Source organism: Sipha flava, unplaced genomic scaffold (genome assembly GCF_003268045.1).
Source record: "Sipha flava isolate LNK unplaced genomic scaffold, YSA_version1 69_pilon_pilon, whole genome shotgun sequence".
Classification (NCBI taxonomy): Eukaryota; Metazoa; Arthropoda; class Insecta; order Hemiptera; family Aphididae; genus Sipha; species Sipha flava.
The window spans coordinates 211598-238050 of NW_020273609.1; the positions used below are offsets into that span (position 1 = coordinate 211598).

Sequence of the window (26453 nt, forward strand, 5' to 3'; positions counted from 1 at the left end):
TCCACTCTCCTCTTATTGACGTGTCCATTGCAATCCATTTATTTTTGTCGCAACGTGTGTTCATTAATTATAATTTTAATAAAATGTAACCAAAAAAAAAAAATATAACTTTTAAAAATATAAACGGATAATTCTTATTATTTTAAAAAATCCTTAAACGTTTTTTTTTTCGTGCATAGTTAATGATTTTTAATGCATATTTGATCAAATTTTAGTGCATTATTGCATGCTATTCGAACTTTTCGAACATAAACATCAATGTTTAATCGAAAACAAATCATCGATGTTGAAACATTGATATATCGACCTAAAATATCGATGTTTTTACCTATCCCTACTATATATATATGAACCTATGAAAAATAAAATTGTATAAATCCAATGTAGAGTAATTACAAGGAATATATTCACCTTCAATAAACACCTCTAATAATGAAATTTAAATGATTTAAAATGTCAGTTGTATGTAATAACTTATGTTTATTCTAATATTTTTACTCCAAGCAAAAATGTTTGTAGCAAAAACTGACGATTAAATTTTACAGGAATATTGTATAGGTTTGGTTTATAAATTTTGTTTTGAAATTTATTTGATACATAGGATTATCTCGAAAGATAAATAAATAAATAAATAAAATAAAATAATTTTAGCTCACAAGTTATAGACTGAAATTGCAGTTATATAACACTGTACAAGTTTTGAATACCAATTAAAAAATGTTGGTCTAGTTTGAGCTACCACGATTTATTTTGTCGTCTATGAAAATAATGTATGTTCCTAAGCTTACCATTTGTGTTTTGTATATTTTTTCATCTGACTGTGGCTTTCAATTTTGAATCACCATTATCAATCCTTCAAAAGTTTTTTTTTTTTTTTTAGATAGCGTGACATTAATTTCAGATAAACATTACTTTGACTGTTGAAACAAAAAATAGATACAACAATTTCAACAAAAGAAATAATCTACATTAATATTATGCACGGAGTAAGTTTTTCTTCACTGTAGTGTGTTTGTATATTTTCATTTTTTTTATTTCTTTTAGTTGAATATTGGTTGGCTTAAATAAAATATTTATTTAATTTTCAATCTAACTACTATATGTATAGAGTAGACTGTAAAATAAAAATTCAACAAAAAATAAACAATCATTTTTTTTAGATTTATCCAGACTTCAAAGAGTATTTAAAAAAAATAACATTTTACAATACATTACATAACCGTAGCTTTCTCTAACAGTGAAAAATGTATAGATAATAGGAAATATTAACAATAACAATGAATACAGTTTTTTAACGTCAAATATAAATTAATATATATTGTTCAATGAGTATTGTTATGCTATTAACATAACATATTAATAATACAATTTTAGTCATAATGTTTTCTTATTTGATAATTGAGTTTTCATTAAAGCCAATTCATTAGCATTCTGTTCAACAAGTTGTTCAAGACCTCGAACCCTTTGTAATATTAATTCACACATGTCATGACAAGCAGTTGGATTTTGAGCTCTGACAGTCAATTCGGCTAACTGGCTATTTAAATGAGTCTGGTGATGTAGTAGAACAGTCATCTATAATAATCCGAATATTACAATGATCTTGGTAAAATTAAACAAATAAATCAAATTAATAAATAATAATTTTATAAAAATTTTAAACACATTCAGATTTGGTGACAAGTAATGATTACTAAAGGAGTTTTAACTAATAAACAATATCACTATAGTAAATTAATTGAGTAGAAGATGATCATACAACATTTTTAATTGAATTCAGATATAGATAGTGATGTTTTTCTATACATATTTTTTTTTTATATATATAAAATTGTAACTATAAAATATATATATTATTTTAAAACTGGTTAGTGTCATTAAAAAAATAATAACACAGTCAATCTTTTGAAGTAAATGAGCAATTACCTATTTGATTTTTTTTAGATGGAATGTAAGTATACATGATAAGATTTTGAAATAGTTTTAAGATTTTAATTATAATCTAAAAAATCAATTTTGTTAAAGTATGCATGAAATTAGTTAATTTGTATTGAAAACACATAAAACATAAAAGAAATCTAATTTTAAGTTACAGGTAAATACATTAATAATAGTTTTTAGTGGCTTAGTTATGCCTTAATACAGGTCCTATTTTTATGTGCACCCCGACACACAATGTGCACCATGAATGTACAAGTGTGCACTACAGTTTTAACGTGTGTGCACTATGGTCTACAAAACAAAAATTAAATAATAAGCCAACTACTAGGAAATATGAGTATTATTGATTTTTTTTAAATTTAATGCATATATATATATATATATAATGTAATATATACTTTTTTCTAAGATAGTAGCGAGACAAAATTTTCATTTAAAGCAGTTAAATGAAGTATGCAGTCCGAAATTTTACAAATAATAAGGCCTGCCCTAATATTATTAATAGGAGACTTGTGAATATACAAATTGTACAAATAGTAATAGTCAAAAAGTTTTATAACAATATTTTGTAATATAGACTAGTGACAAAAATGAGTTGAGGCAATTAAATTGTAAGTTAGATAATTTTGAATGAAGTAATAATATTTCAGTGGTTCCCAACCAGTGTGCCGCGAAAAATGTCTGATATTTGTGATTAGTAATATTTTAATATATTTTATTTCATTAAATTTATTTTTAAAAAATTTAAAAACATAAAAATATATTTTGAAAACTTAATTATTTAAGCAAAGGAATATTATATCATAAAGAGAAATTTTTTAAATTATTAGTGATAAACTTGAGCTTGTTTCTTACACAAACGTTCGATACATGGTTGAATTGAAGACAAGCATACACGCATTTTCTAATCAATGGAAAAAAGCCTCTTCCATTTTTTGTTTTTTTATGTTTATTAATGCCAAAAAGCCTAACTAGCATAAGTGGTTGAAGAGTGTAACAAAATGTTGATTGCTTCTTTTGCTATTACAGGATATTCTGACTGCATATATTCAAAATCTAATTAGTGGTAATTCATTATATTAAAGTCGTAGTGTTCGTAGTATACTGAATTTTTGCTAGCTGTTTTTCTTTCTCAAGGGATAGGTCAGTTGTTAATTCTGAAAAAGTAGCAAAAGGATTGCGCACTCTTAATGTCAATTAACTGTGCAAATAAGTGGATACATGTATAAGTAAACTGTACGGTTTTAACCCAATTGGATATCTTAGCGCGTAGCCAAAGTTTTTGTTTTTTTCGAGTGCATGGGTGTTCCGCAAAAACTTTTGATATACAATAGTGACATGAAAAAAAAAGATTCAGAACCATTGTATAAGATATTTTAAATTTAGCGTTTTATGTGAAGTTAAAGGGTCTTATTAAAATGTTGATGAAATACAAAACCTAACTTAAGTTTTAATTGTATCCACTGTAAGAGTACTGTAATATTACTGTAATACTTACTTCAGTGAATTTATAAAAAAAAAATTAAATAAAAATAATAAAAATTACCTGTCGAACAATTATTGCTAGTTTATCTACATTGGAATTTGAATCTAATAAGTCAGCAACATGTTGAACTTCTGCTCCTAAACAGCTTTGAAGTTCATGATGCACTTCATCATCAGTGAGTTTATTTAAATATACACGGAGAGCTAATCTTAAGATTTTACACTGGAGTGCACATCTCTAAAAAATACAAATTTCATTAATTGTAAGTTTAAAAATATTTTTAATTATTTAATGATATAAATAAAATAAAATAAATATTTATATTATTTTTTTTTATTGGAGTATGTACAATCTGTAAATTTATTTTTTACAATGAGCATGTTTACTTTAATAGTATAATGATATGAATAATTTGATTAAAAGAGTTACCCAGTAGTAACACTTTGACTTGGTTTTTATTTATTTTATATTGTTATTAAATTAAGTCCCAAAATATTTATATAAATTATAATTTATCTTAACATTTAAAATGAATTTACCTGTTCTGCTGAAAGTGACATAAACTGATCTTGAGGTACAATATTGAATGGACAGCCTAATACCTATAACAATAAGAATTGATTAAATGTCATTAAAATGTATTTACACATGAACAAAGATAGTACTGCAAACAAAGTATTGTGTAATTAATTATTATTATATTCATTATCTTAAGTTATAGATTAATTATAATAAAAATTTAATTAATAATAACCACTAAGTAAAGATCTTTTAATTTAAAATTAAAAAATAATCTGTTTCCCTACAATTTACAATACCTTATTATTATGTCGATTAAATATTATTACTAATTAAAGCTAGAACATTAAAAGATAAAGTTACTAATTTATTTAGTTAAAATATAAAAATGTGTTTGTATTTATTTACTACAAAATAAATACAGTTCTGATTCATTCTTGAAATTTTCCGAAAAATAAGAAAACTTTAAATTTGATTAAACCAATAAAATTTTTCAAATAATTTTAAATTTATTATGCTTAACCCAACATCAGTGACATCAGTCTTTTTGACCGAAGAATACAAAATTATACATTTTGATCTATTATCAGTCAACTAAAATTATTAATATTGTTATTTTTCATGTAAACATAATATTTATTTAATATGATGTATATTTTTTACTTACATCTAATTTTTTGCATTTCGTTTTTTATAATTTTCAAATAATGAAATAAGTTTTCAAAATCCCAAAAATAACCAAATATTTAATAATATTATTAAATAATTTCATTCATCGATACATTTATTTGAAATTAAAATCTTGCAGTTTAGAAATAACATGATAAATTATTAAAATTAAAAATAGATTTGATTTAATAAAATATTATTTTATAAAATGAGTGACTTAACACATATTCGTCCGAATTTTCAGTTTCGTCTATTGCCATGTTTCTAGAACATTCGGGACATGCTGGTACAGTATGTTCTCGGTATATAAGTGAATTACAATGAATACAGTGGCAAAAATTTTAGTTGGTACTGAACAGTCAAATGTTAATATAATCTTGAAAAGCGTAAAAATGTGGTGACTGATAATACCTATTACCTACTATAATACAGATAGTATAATATATCTATGGGTTTAGCCACATTGCTTATAAATAGACAAGTTATAAATGTGTATACAATATGTTGACATCAAAATTAAATATATTATAAATAAATAAAAATAATTTTAAAACCAAGAAAATAATGTTAAATATGAATAAAAATAGTGCAATCGGTCATTTTAACCGTAATTTTATCAATAAGCAGTATAAGCTCATGTTAACGATATAAATTTACATTAAAACACAAAACAACTACTCTTTATGGATCGAAGAAAAGGTATTGAGTAGAAAAAAGACAGATATGGTTCCAATTATAAATTATTTAAGAAATTAAAAAACTGTGGGTCAAAAAGACCAAAGCCACTGATGCCGGGTTAATAACACTAAAATTAAAAATAAATTAGGTTTTGAAGTATCCAAATAAATGAAGATTTATATCATTTGGTCAAATTTTAAACAATGAATACTATACAATTATATAATTAGTATTAACTTTTAACTTACATTTAATCTTAATCTCAAGTTACATAAATCTTCATATTGTCGATATAAGTTCTGAAAAATAAAAATAAATAAATAACACACTGAAATATAAAGTTTAATTGAATCTCTATATCTAATAGAGTAACGCAAAACTATTATTATTTTGTTAAAAGGTTTACACTAGCTTATAATGTTATAAAATCATATAGAAAAGATATAATTTTCACATAATCATGAGTCTTTTTTTCATTTTTTTAAACAATTTTAATTTAAAACTATAAGATTAGATTTTCTCTTTTTCTATAAAAATACTATTTCTACAGTCAAATTTTAAACCAAAAATGTAATAAATAGCTTACTTTAGAAGAATTTTCATTTTCAGTTATTTCGCTTTCAGTTAAGGATATTAAATTAATTTGTGCACATGATGTATCAGCACTATCAGATGCTGCACCTGAATCTACTTCTGAACTTGCTTTGCTAACATCTTGACAAGGCTCAACTATAGATAATAAATCTTCTAAATCTCTTTCAGGACTATAATCTTTATCATAAGATTGACTTAAATCATATATATGTTCTAACTCATCTATTTTAGAACCATTATGCATAGTAATTGATGAACATTTATCTTTTTGGAATGGTATATCTGTATTTACAGATGATGATGAACCAACTTTAAATATCACATTATTAACTTCATCTAATTCAGAAGGGTTCTCCCTAGAAGTAATTAGAACTTGGTCATTAATTACTTTGTTATCAGTCATATCAGGTAAACTAAAATCAAAATCAAAATTTTAATCTTCAATTAAAATAATTTGTATGTATAAAAAATGTTTGAATTATTTAGCAATAACTTACTTTTCATTATCAGCAATAATACTAGATGGAGGTGTTTCTATTAAAGTTCCATCACGGGTCAATACAAATGACTGCTGACCAATCATTAGTCGTCTAGACAATTCTGGTGACTTATCACCACCTTGACTGTCAAGCCACTTACGATTATCTGGAGTTAAAACACTGCCTGGTGTACACCTATAAACAAAATATTTAAAATGGTAAACTAATTATGCAATAATTTTTTTTTTTTTTTAACTATGTATCAAAAATTTATCTTATCTATACTTAGTTCACACTTATTCAAAGACAATAGATGTTTATTCTTGCACATAATATATTTTTATTATGTCATAACTAAATTATATTAATAATAACTGTTAATATTTTTGTTGAATAAAGAAAGAGAAATTGAATTTTAAACCAAACAAATCATTATCATATAAATGAAATAATACAATTTTGAGTTTAAAATATCTATTAGTGTAAGATATATCCAGATATGTTGACCATTCAAAATCACTTCTTTTCTACTTCTTTGCTTTTTTCCAATTATTTGGGGTTGGTCACCCTTGTCCTAAACCTCCACTTGTCTCGATTTTCTACATCCTCTATGCACACATCAATGGCTTATATTTCCCACACATAATTTCATGAAAAAAATGATCAAATTTATCCAAATTTAAAAGTAGATGAGTATTAATCAAATTGAGTTTTATTTATATTTGAGAAGTTCATTACTTTAATGAGTACATACTACATGCATACATTTTTTTCAATTTTACTGAAAAATAATTAAAATGTTCACAAAATATCAAGCAAGGATATATTAAGTACAACAATTCAAACAACTATTGCACATTAATACTCATAATAATATCAAACCATTTAAAATGTTTTTTTGTTTTAAGTATGGAATAACATGAATTCAATTTGATTGTAGAAAAATAATGTATATAATAATAATTTATTTTATTAGATAGATAAGTAAAATAAAAAAGTTGTGTACCTTATTTTTGTGAGGATATTTTCAGCAACTTTATTAAATCGATTTGAAGTTTGTTTTGTACTTTTATTAGGTAAATTCAATGATTTAGTGGTTGAACCCATGACTCTTGAAGAATCTTTTTGGCACGCTATGTCGCATTCGTGTTCTCGAAGTTTTTCCATGATTTTGGCTACTATTACTGATGGGCTGGCATGTGGTGGTCCTATAAAATTAAAATAAAAAAAATTAAATGAAAGTTAGAAACATTATGTAGTTAGGATAAAATTAAATAGTTTTTAATTCACAATAGTAATAAACAAATTAAAAAACTAAATATAATGTCATAACTATAAAATAAAACATTCTTAAAAAAACTTTTTTGTAAAAAATTAACTCAAAAAATATAAATTTATGTGAAGATGATGTACTTATAAAAATACAATTTATAATAGAAGTTATTATAAGATGCTAATAAAATTATTCTATTTGATTAAAATAAATACTAACTATTTTGAAGAAAAACTGAAATATTTTAAAAAATAATATAATATTATTAAGTTAATTTAATTACCATTTTAAATAACCAACTAGTTGCAATATGTTTTCGATATACATTTTTAATAATTATATAAATTGGAAATTTATTAATAGAGTCAGACTTAATTTTAATTTTTTTAAATGGTCTAATATGAATTATAATACTATTACAGCTTATTATATTAATAATTTAAAATAAAACTAAAAAATTAATATTTATATAATGATAGTTTTACATTTTATATTTCTATAATTACATATTTTTTATTTTTATTATTTTTGGGTCTGCATATACAATTTATACCAGAAGTATAATTATCCCATTATATATCCTTCTGATTATTACCAAACAAAAATTAAATGATATGAAATTGGTTGAAACTGGCACTTTTAGGCACTACATTTTTGAAAAAAATTTATTAGGAAAATATTAGTTATTTAGTAATAAAATTAATATAAAGAAGTTTCATTTAATGAAATTTGTTTTGATTATAAGCACTTGAAATTTTCAATTTTCTCAATTTTTAGATGCTTTTTTTTTATTGTGCAAAAGTTGGAGCGTAAAAAGTTTAAGTTACCTTATTTATAAATTTGATTCTCCTACTATATCAATCATCTTTAGAAATATAAATTGACCTGCCCAACCTTTTTCACTCAGAATTTTTCTTTTGAGAACAATGGTACATTGATTTTAAGTTTAAAAGTCAATACAGTAATATCATTCATCCATCCCTATAACTCACCCAACCTAGGAGTCTCTATTTTTTTTCTTAATTAGTTAATTGTTTGTAATTTTAAAAACCTATAGAAAACGAGATTTTAAATATTGATAACAAAAAAACAATTAATTTAAAAAATATAGTATCAATCATTTTTAAATTACTCAATTAATATTAATCACCAACCATTATCATTAAAAAATAATATTTTTATAAGTTCTAAATTATCAAAAAGCAACATGAAGTTTAAAAAATGAGTTAAATAAACAATTGTGACTAACATACTATGAAACAATTAAAATATTTTAGTAACTCCAACATGATAAAAAAATTAAATATGTTCACTCAAATTAAACACAATTTATCAATGACTATTTGCATTAATTAAATATAGCTACAGGATAATTAAAACATGCAAATAAAAAAAAATAAATAAAAAAATTAAAAGAAATTCTACACAGCAACAAAACAATCAAGAAACTTGGAAGAATATCTTGTAGAGTGAACTTACATAAAATAATTGTTTATTGAAAAACTTGTAGATTGATATTCCATCAATGTACCTGTATGAAAATCCTTCCTTCATTAAATTTCATCATTATAAAATAATTCTTAAAGCTTGATTAAAATATATATCCAATTCTAATCAATAACTTGTTAAAAATTAAAATGGTACAAATTCAAAACATAATTGACCTACCAGTTAATCCACGATAACCCCATAATCCAGATTCATACATATATATAAGTTCTTGTTGGTGTTTTAAATAGTCCTCTACTGACACACCCTTTAATTGGGATGGTTGTAGAAATCGCTTAGGCACTCTTCCATACTCTCCATATGTAGTCAATTCAATTCCACCACCAAATCCTAAACCTAGTAATATTTCTTCAGGATCTGGTTTGCGAGCATTTAATAATTTTGAATCAAAACTTGACGTTTGACTTCCAGCTTCAGATGGTGCATGAACTATATTACTTTAATAAAAAACAAATGAAAGTTAATAAAATTATAAAATGTTGGTAAATTTATAATTTTAGCATGTCCCTTAACTAATGGTTATTGACAATTTTTTATAATTCAACAAAATATACCTTAAAAATGTATTTAAAATGTTGAATGAAAATGTAAATAAATTATTTCCAAAATAATATATATAAAAATAATGTAAATTAATAATTTATTTCTAAAAATCTAATTTATTGTTTATAGTTGTTTAAAGAAGAAAAAAAAATTCTAGCATAGAATATTTACTGTGGTGTCATTTGTTCAATTACATTTTTTAATAATTTGTTTTATTTAGTTTTGTATTATAAAAGCACAGAATTTCAACAACTAAAAATCAATTACATGTTTTGATTGATAAATAAATATATTATATTGTTATTACATATTAGACAAAAATAACTATAAATAAAAATTACCTTTCTGATGTTATAGTGACATTTGGAATAGATCTACCTCTAGATAAGTGTCCAGCTACAAATAAAATTATATTTTTTTTAAAGGTGTTTATAATTTAAAATTTATTTTTGTTAAGTATATAGAACTTAGTCAATAATCAAAAGTACAAATTGAATTTATTATTTAAATCCAATTGTCTATGTCTCAGAAGTATAATTTCAAGATTACTTAATATGTACCAAATATTTCCACTGTTTTAGAACAATTATACAATTTTTATATTTTAATAAATATATATAAGAACGTATGTATATTACATACATATAGAAATAGTATTTTTTAAATAATATTATGTTAGGTTGGAAAAACTTAAATATAAACATCTAACGATTACCTTACATACATAAATAAATCATTTAAAATTTACTTAACCATTTCTCATAAATAATAAATATCCTATAATCCCTCTCCCTTGACAGCTAGGACAGTTGTTCTACCAGAAAATCATATTCCGCACCACTGTATATAATTATAATTAGTAAAAATTATCAATCAAATTTTATGACCTGATAATTAATCATATTTAAAAAAAGGGGCAAATAGTTATATTTTGTCCTATGTTATGCAAATTAAATTCGATGATTGTTATTTAGATTAAAATAAAATGTTTTGAATATTACCTTCTGCTCCTAATGTAAGATTATCAGCATCCAAGCTATTTAAAAGCGTAGAAGAATCTGCATTATCAAAATCTTCTCTAAAAATAAATTAAAATTTAACAAATTATTAGTTATTCAGAATGTTTTACATAAAATTATTAAAATTAATTGTTACTTTTGATCAACTGTAGTAGGCAATGAATCTACCCATTCTTGTATAGTGACCGGACTCCTATTACGAGGTGTAACAGAAGGCGGTTTTTTCAGTTGACCTTCATTAATGTCTTCTGTATTTTGTTCAGTAACTATGATGTTCTCACCCAAAGTTTCCACCGTTACTTCAGGTACTTGATCGTTCTCTTTGGCCATCGTGACTGTGTTTTCATTATAAGATTCACAGTTCACATTGATCGGAACATTTCTAAAAATAATTTCTGTACAATAACAACAAAAAAAAAATTAAATATACTTTTAATTGCCTCAGCAATGTATACTGGTAAAATATCAAAAACAATTGCTAACCAGAAAAAAATTATCATAATACTTGACAAGCGCACGGCAGAACTTTCGCGATCTTGTTAACGAACATTTCAACTGGACAAGAGTGGTCGCGCAAATCGATTCTACCGAACAACTGTAATGCTATTGCAGGCGGACAACGACATAAAACAGATAGAAAAAGAAGTAAAAAAATGTTCCGCTTAAACACAAGAATCCGATGCGCACTGTCAACGACAACAACAAATTCAAGAGAACGATGTTAAGTGCGCGAACGTTTCGTACACAAATAACAATATTATTTGTTTTCATCGTACCACAGATTAGTTACATCATAGAATAGATTAAATCAGAATGGACACTGTCAGATTTGGCTGATAACGAGCTTACCTGACCCCAGTGTTGCCAAGTAATAAAAAAAAGTGTATTTACCTTTTTACGTTACATACGGTCATACAGTTCAACATAATTCGAATGATTTGTTTGTAAAAACATAATTAATAACAAAAAGGTCAATACTCAAATAATTGCCAAGGTAAATCCACCTTGCTAATTGCTAAACTTAAAATAGGTATTACCAGATAAAACAACAAGTGTAGTTTTTCATACATTATGGATAAGATACTTGTTTAGATTTGGTTTTTTATTTGAAAGATAAAATTATCGTTAATTGTCTAATATTATGGATTAAATATATAACTATTTTTTAGTTTTATACGCTATAGAGCATTGGTCTTTGACCTGTGGGTCACGACCCTATTTTGGGTCGCGTAAGTTTTAAGATTGGGTCGCGATAAGTATTCTATTTAAAATTTAAAAAATTCATATTCATATATGTATATTATATAATGTATGTTATATGATATTGCATAAAAATGTTTTCGAGTAAACCCGAAACCGTACTATTTTATACTATTTTAAATTTGTAGAAGATTAGAATGAACACGTTTTTCTTATACACTCATACTTAATTAAAAAAATCTTAAAACCAATATGGAGTACAAACCACTAATCATTAACTGTCGATCACATAGTGGAGGAGTGTACATAATATATCTCAATACGCACCGACCTGAACATGCCAACCAACATAGTAAAAGTACTTGGCGAAAAACAAACTCTGAAAATAGTCACATTCTTAAGTATCACAAATATTATTAGTAAATCTTAATTTTACACCTAACTTCACTTATATAATATGTCATATGTAATATTGTAATTTTAAATCTAACATTTAATACATCTAATATGTAACATCTAATAGCAAATAATATTTTCTGTTGAAGCCTTAATTTTCAAAAAAAAAAAAAAAAAGAATGAACAACCTAATGAAGTAATCGTATAGCGATAGTCCGACTTAATCTATAAAACCTATTTACTATTCATATATATATATATATTAACTTATTAAATCTATTAAATTGTGTGAAATTGAGCTGAGGTGGAGTTATTTCATGTGAAAACAGTCTAGAACAAATATCGCACTAATTCTTTTGTGTATTATAACACATATTTTTTTCGGTATCATTACATGCATTTTTTTGTATCATTACTTATAACAAAAATTAAATATTACCTAGATACATAGAAAAAAAAAATATATATATATTAATTTATTCAGTTATAAAAGCACTTCTACAATGGCATACAAAATGTAAATTAATGTATACTTTTATTGCTACGTTTATGAAGGTAATATCCCAGTTCTAACGGATTGATAAAAAATATAAAAATTTTCAAATTTTTTCCAAAATCAATTATGATCAGTTACTTATCACTAAAGACTGGATATAATTGCATTAAAAATATCTTAAAATTGCAATAAAAATGTATCCAAATTGCAGTATAAATATATTAAAATTGCAATGAAATACATTAAAATTACATAGTAAAATCATATTAAATATATAATCATTAATTACTTACTTAAATAATATTATGGAAATTTATATTATATTTACAAAATATATAATTTTTCTGAATTAAAATTTATAATTACATATATACATCTCTAAATTGTGTTCTTGAAAATTGTATCGTCTGTTACTTAAAATATGTTTATATAATGAAAAAGTACGTTCAACGTTGACTTTTGTTATCTATGCTTATATAAAATAGTTTAAAAATTGGGTTTTATATCTCAATAAACATTTTGATTTCTTGCCATAACCTCAGAGTAAGTTTTAATAGTTTTATATCCTTCATTTCTTTCTAAGACATATTTTAATTTATCTTTAACTATTTTTCCATTAGGACAGGGAATATTTATAGAAATATTTATACTAAATATTTTTACTTAGTATTTGTTTAGTATTTATTTATTTATTTATTTATTTATTTAGTATTTATACTAAATATGGTTAAACTATTAAGTAATTGAATATTTGATTCTTCTAAGCTTGTGAGTTTTGTGGATAACCCAGATAAATTTAATTTTAAAAATCCTTAACTACATTTAACTACATGTAAAAATTTACGTCGTAGTTATATTTTTTTTTGTAAAATCACTTTGGAAATAATAATTTGTTTATTTTATCACGTGAAGTATTCGAAAATTGCAATAATTGCAAAAAATTGCAAAAATTGCATTATTTAATTAAATAGGTAGACTGTAATTAATCTGATTCGTATACATATTTGATCAGATTTGATTTACTGGGTATCAATAAAAAGTTACAATATCAATTAAATCCGCTCTTTACTTATCACATTGAAAAATAAAACCATAATTGCATCCAAATATGAATTAAAAACCCATAAACTATACCTACAACTAAATTAGATTATTAATTTTAGTCGTCTAGCTTTGCCAGTTTGCCACTATTAGAAAACTTATCTATTACTATAGCATCCGTTATATTTACAAATTTATGAATAAAATATGTAATAAAAAATCTAAAACTTGTATGTTTAAAATAATTCTGATTAGAGAACCTTTTTCTTTTATGCATTGTTTAAATTAATTTCATATATACCAATAACTAAGGCACGAATTTTTATGTAATAAAAAAAGTTAAAATAAGAAATATTTATGTTCATATTTTTTCCAAAATATGTATTAAAAAACGTGAAATATTTAAGAAAAAAAAATTGGTATTTTACATTAATTTTTAATTATTCATTAATAATTATTCATCTTATTGTTGTCTTTTTCGAAACCATTGGATAAAATGTACACTTTCAGTGATATCAGAGATTTTCAAATTTGGTTGTACGGTGGTTAGGTTTCAAAATCAACTGGTAGCAGTTAAAAGTGTAGGTATTCAACATCAACCGAAGGTTAATGGGGCATATTCATACCACATATCGGCTGGTAAAAGATAAAAGAGGCTAGCGACCATTTTACTATTTTTCAAGAGAGCAAACACAAAATTTTCATATTTTCTTAGATTTGGCGTAGGCGCTTCGGTATTTATTTAAGCATTAGGTATATGGTTATTATTAGAGCTCGGATGTTAATGACCAAAATTTCATAAAAATTAACTAACTGATTGAAGAGTCCTAGCGAAAGACTGAGAAAGATGGTATGACACGTGTTTGTTAAAATGGTCTAAAGGCCTTTAACTAGAAAGAAGAATAATAATTATTAAATATAACTAATAATTATATGCAAGGGCGTATTTGTGTTGAGGTCACGGAGTGGGGGGGGGCGAATTTGTTGATTGTTTCATTTTTATGCACATAAATCAAAGCTAAACCTGTTAGTTTATGCTGGCCTATTCTTGATCTTATCCATGTTTTCAATTTACAAAAATATACTTTTGGCCAATATTTGCAAGTTAAAGAATATGGACACAGATATTGTCAGTTATTATAATTATTATTTGGATTATAGGCTTCTAGTTCTATAAAATACACAAATATGAATGCATTTGTGCACAAAAAAATCACTAAATACTTATGCACAACAAAAAGTACCAGATGTTATATTGTAAAAAAAAAAAAAAAGGCGTTTAATGATATAAGAAGATAAATAAAAATTGATACCCGTGATCAACCTTTGCCCCCCCCCACTCAAATACGCCCTTTATTATATGTAATTTATGTGTTTTAGTTTTTGTGTATGTCCTAATCTTTTTTTTTTTTTGTGTGTAAACTGCTACACAGGGAGAGTAGTAGGTTTCCCCATTACTGCCTCCCTGCCCAGCATCATTTATTAATTGAAAAACAATATATGCAACAATACATATTAAATACTTAGAATACAATTGATTAAGAAGAGTTACAAAAAAAATTGGGGGCCTCTAACTACCCTGAGTAGGCCATTCAGCCCATACATTTATAACTTAACTAAAGTGATTCTCGTTCGGTCAAGTTGCATCAAGACGTTGCCTTTCCCTCTCCAACTCCTCCTTCCTGCCGATGATCTTCTCGACCATCCTAATGAAGAACTCTTTTGACGGACGGCTGCCGCAATGATCCTCGTCTTCATCTCGTTGTCAAACAGTAGCTCATCAACCACTGGTCTGCACAGCAGATCCGCCACGTCCTCCGGACAGGGATGTCTTTCCAGAGATAGCACCAGGTCGCGTCGCTCGAGGCTCCAGAACATGCAGACGAACAATGCATGTTCTGCATCGTCCACCTCCACCGGGCAGTGAAAGCAGGCCGAACTTTGCGCTCTGCCCTTTGACCACAAGTATTTTTGAAAGCATCCGTGGCCAGTGAGAGCCTGCACCATGTAGAAAATCACTGCTCTCGGGCCCTTATACCACCTCCTGGATAAGTCCGGGATCAGCCATCTAGTTCACTAGGCATTGGGTGTCATCTCCCAGAGGGTTTGCCATTGCCTGACGATCTCAGCAATCATCTCGTGTTTTGTTGGCTTAGCACTAGCTCTCTTTGCCTCCATTACTTCCTTCCTGCTGACAGCCTGCAGAAATGCCGGGGGCATCCTGGCCAGCACGATAGCAGCCATATCAGACACCGTGTGATAGCACCTCGCGACCCTCAGCGCTGTACTCCTCTGGGCTTGGAGGAGGAGGTTCTTACTCTTTTGGGTCTCCAGCACATGTGTATGTCCTAACCTAATCTTTTTTTTTCCCCCGCTTAAGAATTATGACCAGGGTGGGAACCGCTTTCGCATTACTTCCACCCCTGCCACATCGTTTAATATGAACTTAACAAGAAAACATAATATATCGTCGGTTTACAATAATTCAGGGGCCTTTAACTCCTGCGATGTGGTCTTCGGCCTACAAAAAATGAACTTAACTAATTTTTGCTCGTCTTTAGGCTTCGCATTTGCCGATTTCAGGAAAATGATCCTTCTTCTTCTTCATTTCCTCGCACAGGAAACAATTGGGAGGCTCTTTACACTCCTTTGATAGGTGACCAGGTCCTCTACACGTCATGCAGTTCGCGCTCCGATCGTTCAACTTGCAACCTGTCGCTCGATGGCCGTAGCAATGGCACCGGAAGCACCTGATGATTTTCGGTGAATGAAGTCTGACTCTGCAGTATACAAGACCGATTCTAGTCCTGCCCCTCATCACCATATTTGTCGCCATGTGCTCTGGTAGGGATACTGTAGCAATCTGGTTTCCGCTCCAATTTGGTCTCATCCGTTTAATGATGAACTCGGAAGTTGGGATGCCTTCCCTTGCCAATCCCTCTTGTACATCGTTTTGGTCGTCATAGCTACTTATGCCAAGGATCTCAATACTTTGGGTTCCAGATTTGACTCTTACTGTTGACTCAGGACGGTGTCCACAGTGGCCTTGAGTTTTTCAGCTGCTAGTGCTCTTTCCGCTACTTTGCCTACTGAAAGCGAAATAGCTCTGGTTTTGGTGCGTATAATCTCACCGATTCTTACTCCGATTGCCTCAAGATCGACGTTATCTTTAAGCTTCTTTGCAATGGCAGCATAACTGCAGTTGCTCTCGTCTATATCGGTGACAATGATACCTTGCTGTCTGCTTGGTGCAGAGATTATGGTTTTCATCTTCGCCTTTTTTTTGGTTTCCTCTGTTGCCATCGGATTCCTATGTCTAGTTTCGGTCTATATTCCATGGTCCTGAATAGCCGCGTCATCGTTTTGTCTCTTCTTCACCTTCTTCTTTCTGGGAGCTGCGGGGGAACTACTTGCCTCAGGGTGGAGGAGAATACTATTCTCCATTACCCTTAGGGACATTTCCGCATGCCGGGCGCAATGTGGTGCAGCCTATCTACTTCCTCGCTTATTTTTTCACAAGTACTCCTCAATTGTTTTTTCATTGGGCTCACCTTTGCCGTCAGAACCTCAAGCTTTGCAATCCAATACTTTTGTGGTTTATGGACGTTCTTATTTGCCTTTTGGAATTCGTCCATTACACATAAGATTTTCTCCTATTAATTTCTATTTCGAAATCAGTCAATTCTTCCCATATTTTTGTTCCATAGTCTTCATAATCCTTACATTCCGTTTCCAGTTTTCCAGTCTTTATATCCGTGATGGCTGCCCCCCTCCCCGAATCCGTGGGGGCCTTGGTCAGAGGTAAAGTATCCCTGGAGTCTTTAATCATCTTTTGATTTTTAAGGTAAATTTCAACCTTTTTGGACCTGTTGGCACGCCTGTGAAGGCGTGAACCCCTCACCACGACAATGTGGGTCCCTGGGGGGAATGTCCTAACCTAACCTAACCTTTTTTTTTTGTGTTGAACCACGGCGCTACAGGGGGACACTTCACCCTGATGGGTTGTCCTTCCCCTTGTATCCGTATCGTTTATTGAAAACGCGTCGTACATATAGGCCTTAATCTATTAATTTAAGAGCTTCGCTCTACAAAAAAGAAAGGGTAATACTCTATCCTTCTAATTTCCACCCTCGGCTCACATTTTAGCTGACATAACTAACTAGCCTTAATTAAGGTTTCGTTGTCTCACTCGCTCTTCATCTTCTCTATGGGATTGGATGTGTTTTAAAAATCTGTTGACTGCGTTCCAGTTCCTCCGCTTCTTCAGCATGCAACCAATAATATTGTCCGGATTCAGTGTTTTCTTCCATCTCTGCCTCTAGGGCTTGTCTTTCCTTCCACCATTTGTCGCATCTAAAGAAAACGTGCTCCACGTCGTCGACCGGCTCCTGACAGTCCACACAAGTCGCAACGTCCTACTTCCCGATCCTCTTCTAGTATGCTCCAAAACATTCATGGTTAGACAGCAATTGCGTCAGGTGGAAATCCACGGAACCGTGCTTCCTGCTTGTCCACACGTTGATGTCGTTGATCATTCTCCGTATCCATCTTCCGTTCTCTTCATTGTCCCACTCCCTTTGCCATTTGTTCATCGCCTCCCTCCTGATCACCGCTATCACTCGTGTCGGGTCTGGTTCTTACTTCCGTTTATATTTCTCCGCCCTCTCCCATGCTAAAAGGTGAGCTGGTATTAGACCCGCGATTACTATCACTACTGCCGTGGATATCGCGTGATAGGCTCTCGCTATCCTTACTGCAATCATCCTCTGAGGTCTTACTAAGTTTTCAATATTACGGCTGAACACTAGAGCTTCTGACTATATCGGCGATGCGTATAACAATTTTTTCTCCATGACCGTTGACAGGAGCTTCCTCCTCCTCTGTTCCGAGCCACCGACATTGGGCATCAGCCTTGCTAGTGCTGATGCAGTAGTATGTGCCTTCGCCGCCGCCGTCTCTACGTGCTCTTTATAGCCCAGCACCCTGTGAAGTTCTACGCCCAAGTACCTGATACTCTCTTTTATTTCGATGCGAGTGCCCGTGATCGAAAACTTCGGCATGCTGTAACCCTTTTTCGTGGTTAGTATCACAGCCTCAGATTTTCTTATTGATAGTGCTAGGCCGGCGCTTGTCATCCACTCGGCCACTCTGTTCAACGCATCATTCGTTGCAGTCTCCAATAGTCATGTCGTGTGGCCGGTCGACACCACCGCCACATCGTCCGCGAAGGCCACCAGCTCCCTAGACGACATACCGGTCACGTTTCCTCCTGTGTCCATTTCCAGCAACTCATCGTACATAATGTTCCAGAGTAACGGTTCCAGTACAGACCCCTGCGGGATTCCACAGGTAGCAGTTCTCGAGCTTCTCTCGTATGTGACCGTCCTGTTGCTCAGATAACTCTGAATGACACCGACAAGATAGGCAGGTACTCCCTTATCTTGTAGAGCTATGATTATCTTTGGCCATTTCACCGAATTAAAAGCGTTAGTCACGTCCAGAGCTACTACTGCTACCATAACACTGCGCACAGTTTCCTTCGACGTAATGGCCCGGATCCAGCCGCATCCACTACACTCGTGACCCGTTTGATCGTGTCCACCGTCGACCGCCCCCTCCTGAATCCATGTTGGCGATTGTTTAGGAACCTTACTTTTTTTTTTTTTTTTTAAATGGTACCGAGAATCGGGAAGGAATTGTTTGCATATTACTGCCGCCCTTAGGAACCTAACCTTACCTAAGCTAATCTAACCCTCAAACGTGCATCCAGTTCAGAATTAAACGAGATAGGAAATAATCTCGCCGTCCGTACTAAAATAATAAACCACAATACTATGATCTATTTATTCGCGATAATAATTTTACTACATGTAGGTAGTTAACATGTTAACAACAGATCGCATAATTTTTGTACACATCGAATAGGTTTACAAACGATTTGATATAACTGTGACCATTAAAATAAATTTAATATTTTAATTTATTAATGTTTTAAAATGCTCCTTAAGCCCAGTTCACACTACATTAGTAATTTAGTGAAATAACTGGTAATTTAGCAACTAACCATGTACAAATAGTAGTGCCGTAACAATCAAATATTGCACCCGGGGTGCAACTTCAAAATGTACCTTTATGAATTGTAATTTAATAACTATTTAATTCAAAAATATTGTAATTAATAGATATTATTTTCAACAATTGATTCAATTTCTATAAAGAACCTACTTTGAAGTTTTTGTAAATAAAATATATAATATTGATTGTTATAGTTTTTAATATAAAATGCAAATTTTTTCATTTTTGCGCCCTTCCAGGAATTGTGCCCGGGGCGTAGGCACCTCTCTCCCTTTTATATGGCCCTGATAAACAAACCGATTTATTCGAGTTGTGTAGTAAAGTAATTGAATTATTTAATAATTTAGTGAATTCATTTATTTCTAATTTTCTGATCAAGTAACACCCCTGCCACAACTTTAATGAGTACTAACTAAATAGTTATTTTAATTTAATGTATTAGTTGTCCTTGTCAGTGTCAAGATGGCATTTCGTTAGAGTGAAGATCATAGGCACAATTTGGAAGGGGGGCTTGGGTGTGCTTAGCACCCCCATTTTCGAAATAAGCACCCCCAAACGTGTTCATATTAATTTACATTTAAATACTCATTACTCATTAAGTATAGAAAAACAAAGTTTTTATTGTATAAATATATAAATTTATTATTTAAATAATGTTTGTGGAAGTTTGTTCTCTGTCTTTTCGATCCTCGAACTGGATAATAGTAATATGTAGGGTTGTTAGATTTTTAAATCTTTAAAGTGGGACATCATATTGAATGACCCTTTTTTTTATTTTAATAAGAAAACAAAATAAGTATATAATTTTGTAATTTAAATATTTATTGGTACACAAAAATACATTATTACACAATGTATATAACCATACCGATTAGATTACCATTATATAATGATATAATGTACAATATTATTTTATATTTTATTGTTAAATAATATAATATTAAATGTTATTTTCTCTCGGCTTCTATTAGCCGGGATAAACTGAATGATCAGCCGGGACACCGGGACTAGTGGCAAGCCTAGTAGTAATTTCGCCCCTAGTGAAGACACAACGTTTAAATTTGTATCTGAATACATAAATAAATAATAAAGAATACATTAATATATTTGTAGGTTTTAATGTATCAATTCTTTCAATAAATTGTCAATCCCAAATTCGCTTTGACTCTTCAAGTTCTTCTTCTACAGCGGTCATCAAAACCGCATACTTGCCATTTATAACCACATATTTTACATCGTTCAATACCGCACATATTTAATCTATTGTTAAAAAAGGAAATTTGAAAGGTCGATAGTTCAAAATCGCACACATTTGATTAACATTTCTTTTTCTCTGCATACTTTGCATGTACGGTTCACGTTGCCATTTTGTATGATTCCCACTCATAATCGTTTTTTTTATCCTATGACCTATTGGGGTGGTGTTGCATAGCAAATCGGGGGATATTTTCGTTTTTAACTACCCGAGCGAGCGCAGCGAGCGAGTGACCTCCCTCAGTCTCAAGATGCACTCATGTTATTTTAGATAAATGTATACATTATTAATATATATCAATGTGTGCGATATTGAACAATTTAATTTGGTGGACATACGTGGGATTAATATAAAAAGTGTGTGGTTTTGAACAATGACCTGTTTTTGAAAGTGTGCGATTATGAAAGTCGCCTTTTTTCTACCTCTTCTACCATCAGGCACATAATTTAGGAGGTGGCAATCGATCTTCCCAAATATCGTATTGTATTAACGACGAACTAAAATATACGGTGTATTTCACTTTATTTCACATTATTTAATATAAGTGATGACAGAGTAGTGAGAATAGCCGATGGAACTTGGTCAAAAATTGTTGAAAAAAGTTATTAGAACACATTTTAAGAACATTTTGATTATAATTATAAGATTAGAGTCTAATCATTAGACTCTAACTGCTAAAGTTCAAATAATATTAATTAATAATAAATTTTATCTATATCGGTGAGATTGTACTCGTATAATCAAATTATGTGTTTACTGTTCACTACAGTTTGCAGTTTGCAATTTTCATCTCTCCAGAACTGACTATTTGAATAAAAAAAACATGTGTATCAATAAATCTTGACTTATATAACGTTTTAAATTATTAGTAAATAATAATATACAATTTTATATATTAGTATATTAACTAAATCAATTGATTTTATTTTTTTTTTTTTTTTTTTTTTAATTATTACAATAAGGTATTCCTAGCTTACGCTATCTATACCTAGAGATGAAAGATAAAATACATTTTGGCGTAATTAAGTGCGATAAATAAATAAGTTACAATTTTACATTAGATGATAACAGTAGTTAGAGAATTAATTAGATAGTGTCTTGAGGAATTAGGTCATGTGGGCGACCTCGTTTGAGACGGCGCTGTGGAGGTGGTCTGGAGTTGATGTGGTAGTGCATTGAGCCTGTTGACCTATGGATGGATTCGAAGAAGCTCACAGCCGTGAGCTTGATGTGGTCTTGAATGGTTGAAATTTTAAGATCTTTGTGTATGCTTGAGTTCCTTACAAACCATGGGGCGTTAGTTATCGTTCTTAAGACTTTGTTTTGAAATATCTGCAGTTTTTTGAGATGAGTTTGTGCGCAATTACCCCAAACAGGGCAGGCGTAAGTGATTAATGGACGTAGTACTTGCTTATAAATAAGTAGGGAAAGGTTTTTTTGTAGGGAAGACTTTCTGTTTAAGATAGGGAAGAGCATCCCTAAACGTTGATAGGCTTGTTGAAGTTTAGTTGAGAGGTGTGGCCACCAGGTTAATCTTTTGTCCAATGTTACACCGAGGTACTTGACGGATGGCTTCCATGAGATTGGCTCATGGTTAAAAATTAACGGTGGTGGAGTAGGATTACGGCGTAGACTGAATAATACACTTACGCTTTTTGATGGATTAATTGATATTTTCCAGTTCTTGCACCAGGCAGATAATGTATTTAAGTGGTTTTGTAGGTGTACAGATATTGCTTCTGGGTTGCGAGATTCAGAGTAGATGACAGTATCGTCCGCAAAGAGGGCTATGTTTGTGTGCAGTGATTGCGGGATGTCGGATGTGTAGATGTTAAATAATGTTGGGCCAAGTATAGATCCTTGTGGGACGCCAGCTACGATTGGTTGGAAAGAAGAAAAGTTGTCATTTATTTTAACAGAAAATTGCCTGTTAGATAGAAACGAAGTTAGGGAGTTGAGTAGGTAATATGGTGTGTTGATAATTTTGAGCTTGTACAACAACCCATGATGCCAAACCTTATCAAAGGCTTTTGATATGTCAACGAAAACGGCACCCGTGTGACAGTGTTTTTCATATGAGTTGCTTATATGTTCAGTTATGCGCATGAGTTGCTGTGTAGTTGAATGATGTGCTTTGAAACCAAATTGGAATTTTGGAATTGTGTCTGTACAGTTTAGATAATTTTGCAGTCTTGAGAGGATGACTTTTTCGAAAATCTTAGATAACGAAGTTAGCAGACTAATTGGTCTGTAACTGTCGGGGTCTGATTTGTCTTTTCCAGGTTTTTTTATGAGTATTATGATTGCTTTTTTCCAGTTATCCGGAAAGTGACCAAGGCGAAGGAGCGAGTTAAATAGAGAAGTCATGAACATAATTGCCTTATTAGGAAGTTTTTTGTACATAAGATTCGTGATGTTGTCGTGGCCAGGAGATTTTTTATTAGGTAGCCTTTTGATTATTGTTTTAATTTCACCAGGTGTAGCAAAGTTGATTGAATTTTGTACAGAGAAGTTTGGTGATCTCAGAACATCTAAAACCCTAAGATCATTAGGGTTGTGTGCGTACTGATTCAGGGAGAAAGTATTCGAAAGGTTTTCCGAAAAAAATTTGCATTTATCCGCGTCAGAAATTATGAGATGAGTTGGAGTGCGAAGAGGAGGAATGCAATTTGTCTCTTGGTTTAAAAGATTTTTTGTGACTTTCCATAGGCTTGAGTCGTTTTGATGAATATTTGACAAGAACTTGCTATATGAATTTACGCGGAATTGTTGAAGGGCGGTTTGCACTTGTTTAGTAAGCTTGTTTAACGTTGTTTTGGCTGCTGAGTTTCTCTGGTTTTGCCAAGCACGTCTGGCGATGTGTTTTTGTTGGATTAAAGTCAATATGAACAGTGGTAGTGAACCGTGATTTTTTTGAATTGGATTTTGGGGTGAGGTGACCGAGCACGCCCGTGCAGCATCAGTAACGACTTCGGTGAAATGTTCAGCAATTTTGTCTGCTGCTAAGACAGTAGTTATATTTTTTGGAATAATTAATTTATTATTTATATAGTCTGAGTAAGTGCACCAATTTGGTTTACCTTTGAAAAGTGAGACATTTGAGCGGTAAAATTGCAATGGAGAATTTAAATGTATTATTACTGGATTGTGATCTGAATCGAGTTCAGAGAGGGATTCTTGTACGACGTTGAATTGAATTGATTTGGTTACAAGAATGTCTAGTATGTCAGCAAGTCTATTCATATCCGAAGGAAAATAAGTTGGTGAGCTTGGTGCAGATACTATACATGTAGAGGTAGATATGTATTTATGTAGTTTAATACCGTTTGGATTCGAGACACGGCAACCCCAATTAGTATGTTTCGAGTTTAAATCACCGGCCATTATAATGTTATTGTGTAGGTTCATTAATTTGTCGTAATCGGCGATGTGCATTGTGCGGCTTGGTGGTTGATAAGCGCTGACGATTAGAATAGATCGATTATTAAAATTAATTAGCACTGCAGTGGCTTCTAAGCTCTGAAGAACAGGAATTGGGAAATGTTGGTGTTTAATTTTGTTGCGTAACAGTATTGCTACGCCGCCCATAGAGCGTGTCGGCGCGTTACGATCCGCGCGGTACATTGTGTAGCCGGGGAATTTAATTTTGTCCGTGTGTGACAAATGTGTTTCGGTTATGCAAGCTATGTCAATATTATGATGGTTAAGAAATGCCATTAAGGAGTTCCTTTGGGATTTAATACCGTTGGCGTTCCAATTTAGCAAAATTGCGTTATGGGGAACCATGAGTGTTTTGATTTAGGCTATTTATGATGACGGGCAGATTTTCGATTATTTTCTGCATGAGTTGAGTGATGAAGGTATTTATAAGTGGTAGGAGCGTTTTCATGAAGCCGTTGTCGCTATCTGCGTTGTTAGTTGAATTACTGTTGGAGTTATTTTTGCATGCAGAGGCATACGTAATATGATCATTAGTGTTATCTTTGTTAGTATATACATGCTGATTAGCCGGTTTAGGCATTGAATTACTATAATTATTGTTATGGCGAGGATTAGCGACTGTTTTATTTTTGTTTTTTGTTATATCTTTATAAAATGTACAGCCTCTGTAACTAGCTGGATGGTCACCGTTGCAATTGACGCATTTAGCAGGAGTTTTTAGAATTTTTTGACATTGGGTATAGTGATGGTCGCCCGCGCATTTAACACACCTGGGCGGTAAATGACAAAATTTTTTAGTGTGCGAGAATCTTTGGCAGTTTGTACACTGAGGGATGCCAGTTGATGGTTTTCTTGGCTCTACGGAAACTACACAGTGTAACAATCTATTTAAAGAGTAAATGTCGGGTGATGATTTTTTGAGGAGAACGGCGACGATTGGAATAGGATTTTTATAACGGTTTTGGAGACGTGTCACGGTGTCTACTTCGAAGTTAAGTTCTTTCAGCTCGTTGAAAATCATTTCCTCCGTTATCGGAATTGGGAGGTTCCTGATGACAACTGATAATTGTTTTTCAGTTTGGAATTGGTAGGTATGATATTTAATTTCAGATTCGTTGAAACTTTTTGTAAACGATCTGTAATCTTCGATTGAGCTTAGGTTTAATTTTAATGAATTTTTTGTATGTGTGACTGAGAATTCGTCAAAAGTTTGATTAGATAAAGAAGTATGAAATGTTTCGAAATTTGAAATATCGTAGACGTAAATTGGCGGTATTTTGGGACTAACCTGTGCGTCCTGTGCGTTGTCGTTTGTGGAAACGCCGTCTTGGTCAAGTTCGTCGTCGATGTTTTGAAGCGGAGTAAATTTGTTTTTGCTTTGAAAGGGTGGAGTAAGTGGAGCTGCGTTTGTTCTCTTTCTTGGGGCGTGTTGTAGAATGCGGGTTTGGGGAGACCCGCGACCCCTATTTGAAGGCATGTTAAAACGGTTACGAAGTATATATGTTACGGTAAACAGAGCACGGAGGACAACCTGCTACGACGGCTACTGATAACCAACTGATTTTATTAATTTAATTAATAACATAAATATTAATACCTTTTTTTTTTTTTATTTAGTTTTTTAGTTTTACTTACATAGAAAACTATAAAAGTCTAAAACTCTAAAATTAATCGTAGTGGGCAGAATATAAAATTATAATATATAAATTCTAAACAAATTACTTATCGTAATTCTGTTTCGTTCATCGGCATCACTTAATGCTATATTATTAATACTTATTCAATTTGAAACGTTATTATGAAAAAATAAAAATAATTATTTCAATTGAAAAAACAATT

At 30.6% G+C, this 26453-nt stretch overlaps 2 protein-coding genes across 4 annotated transcripts; both read right to left on the minus strand.

The window, feature by feature from the left end:
- Window positions 1-1287: 1287 nt before the first annotated feature.
- On the minus strand, window positions 1288-11518 carry LOC112692049. 3 transcript variants are annotated; one of them, XM_025566567.1, is made up of 12 exons: window positions 11194-11518; window positions 10847-11092; window positions 10693-10769; window positions 10033-10087; window positions 9308-9585; window positions 7373-7574; window positions 6385-6561; window positions 5880-6300; window positions 5542-5592; window positions 3967-4029; window positions 3488-3664; window positions 1288-1575 (listed from the first exon to the last, which is right to left on the minus strand). In XM_025566567.1, the coding sequence occupies exons 2-12, from the start codon at window positions 11038-11040 to the stop codon at window positions 1375-1377; spliced, it is 1896 nt and encodes a 631-aa protein (XP_025422352.1). In that variant the 5' UTR covers window positions 11041-11092; window positions 11194-11518; the 3' UTR covers window positions 1288-1374. The 3 variants fall into 3 exon arrangements, with proteins under 3 accessions (XP_025422352.1, XP_025422351.1, XP_025422353.1); XM_025566566.1 differs by having other exon boundaries at window positions 10847-11105; XM_025566568.1 differs by lacking the exon at window positions 1288-1575 and adding an exon at window positions 2739-3098 and having other exon boundaries at window positions 10847-11105.
- A 4882-nt stretch (window positions 11519-16400) lies between these two features.
- Window positions 16401-16733, minus strand: LOC112692016 (cellular nucleic acid-binding protein-like). Its single transcript, XM_025566518.1, has one exon. It carries the CDS (start codon window positions 16731-16733, stop codon window positions 16401-16403), a length of 333 nt encoding a protein of 110 aa, XP_025422303.1.
- Window positions 16734-26453: the final 9720 nt, after the last annotated feature.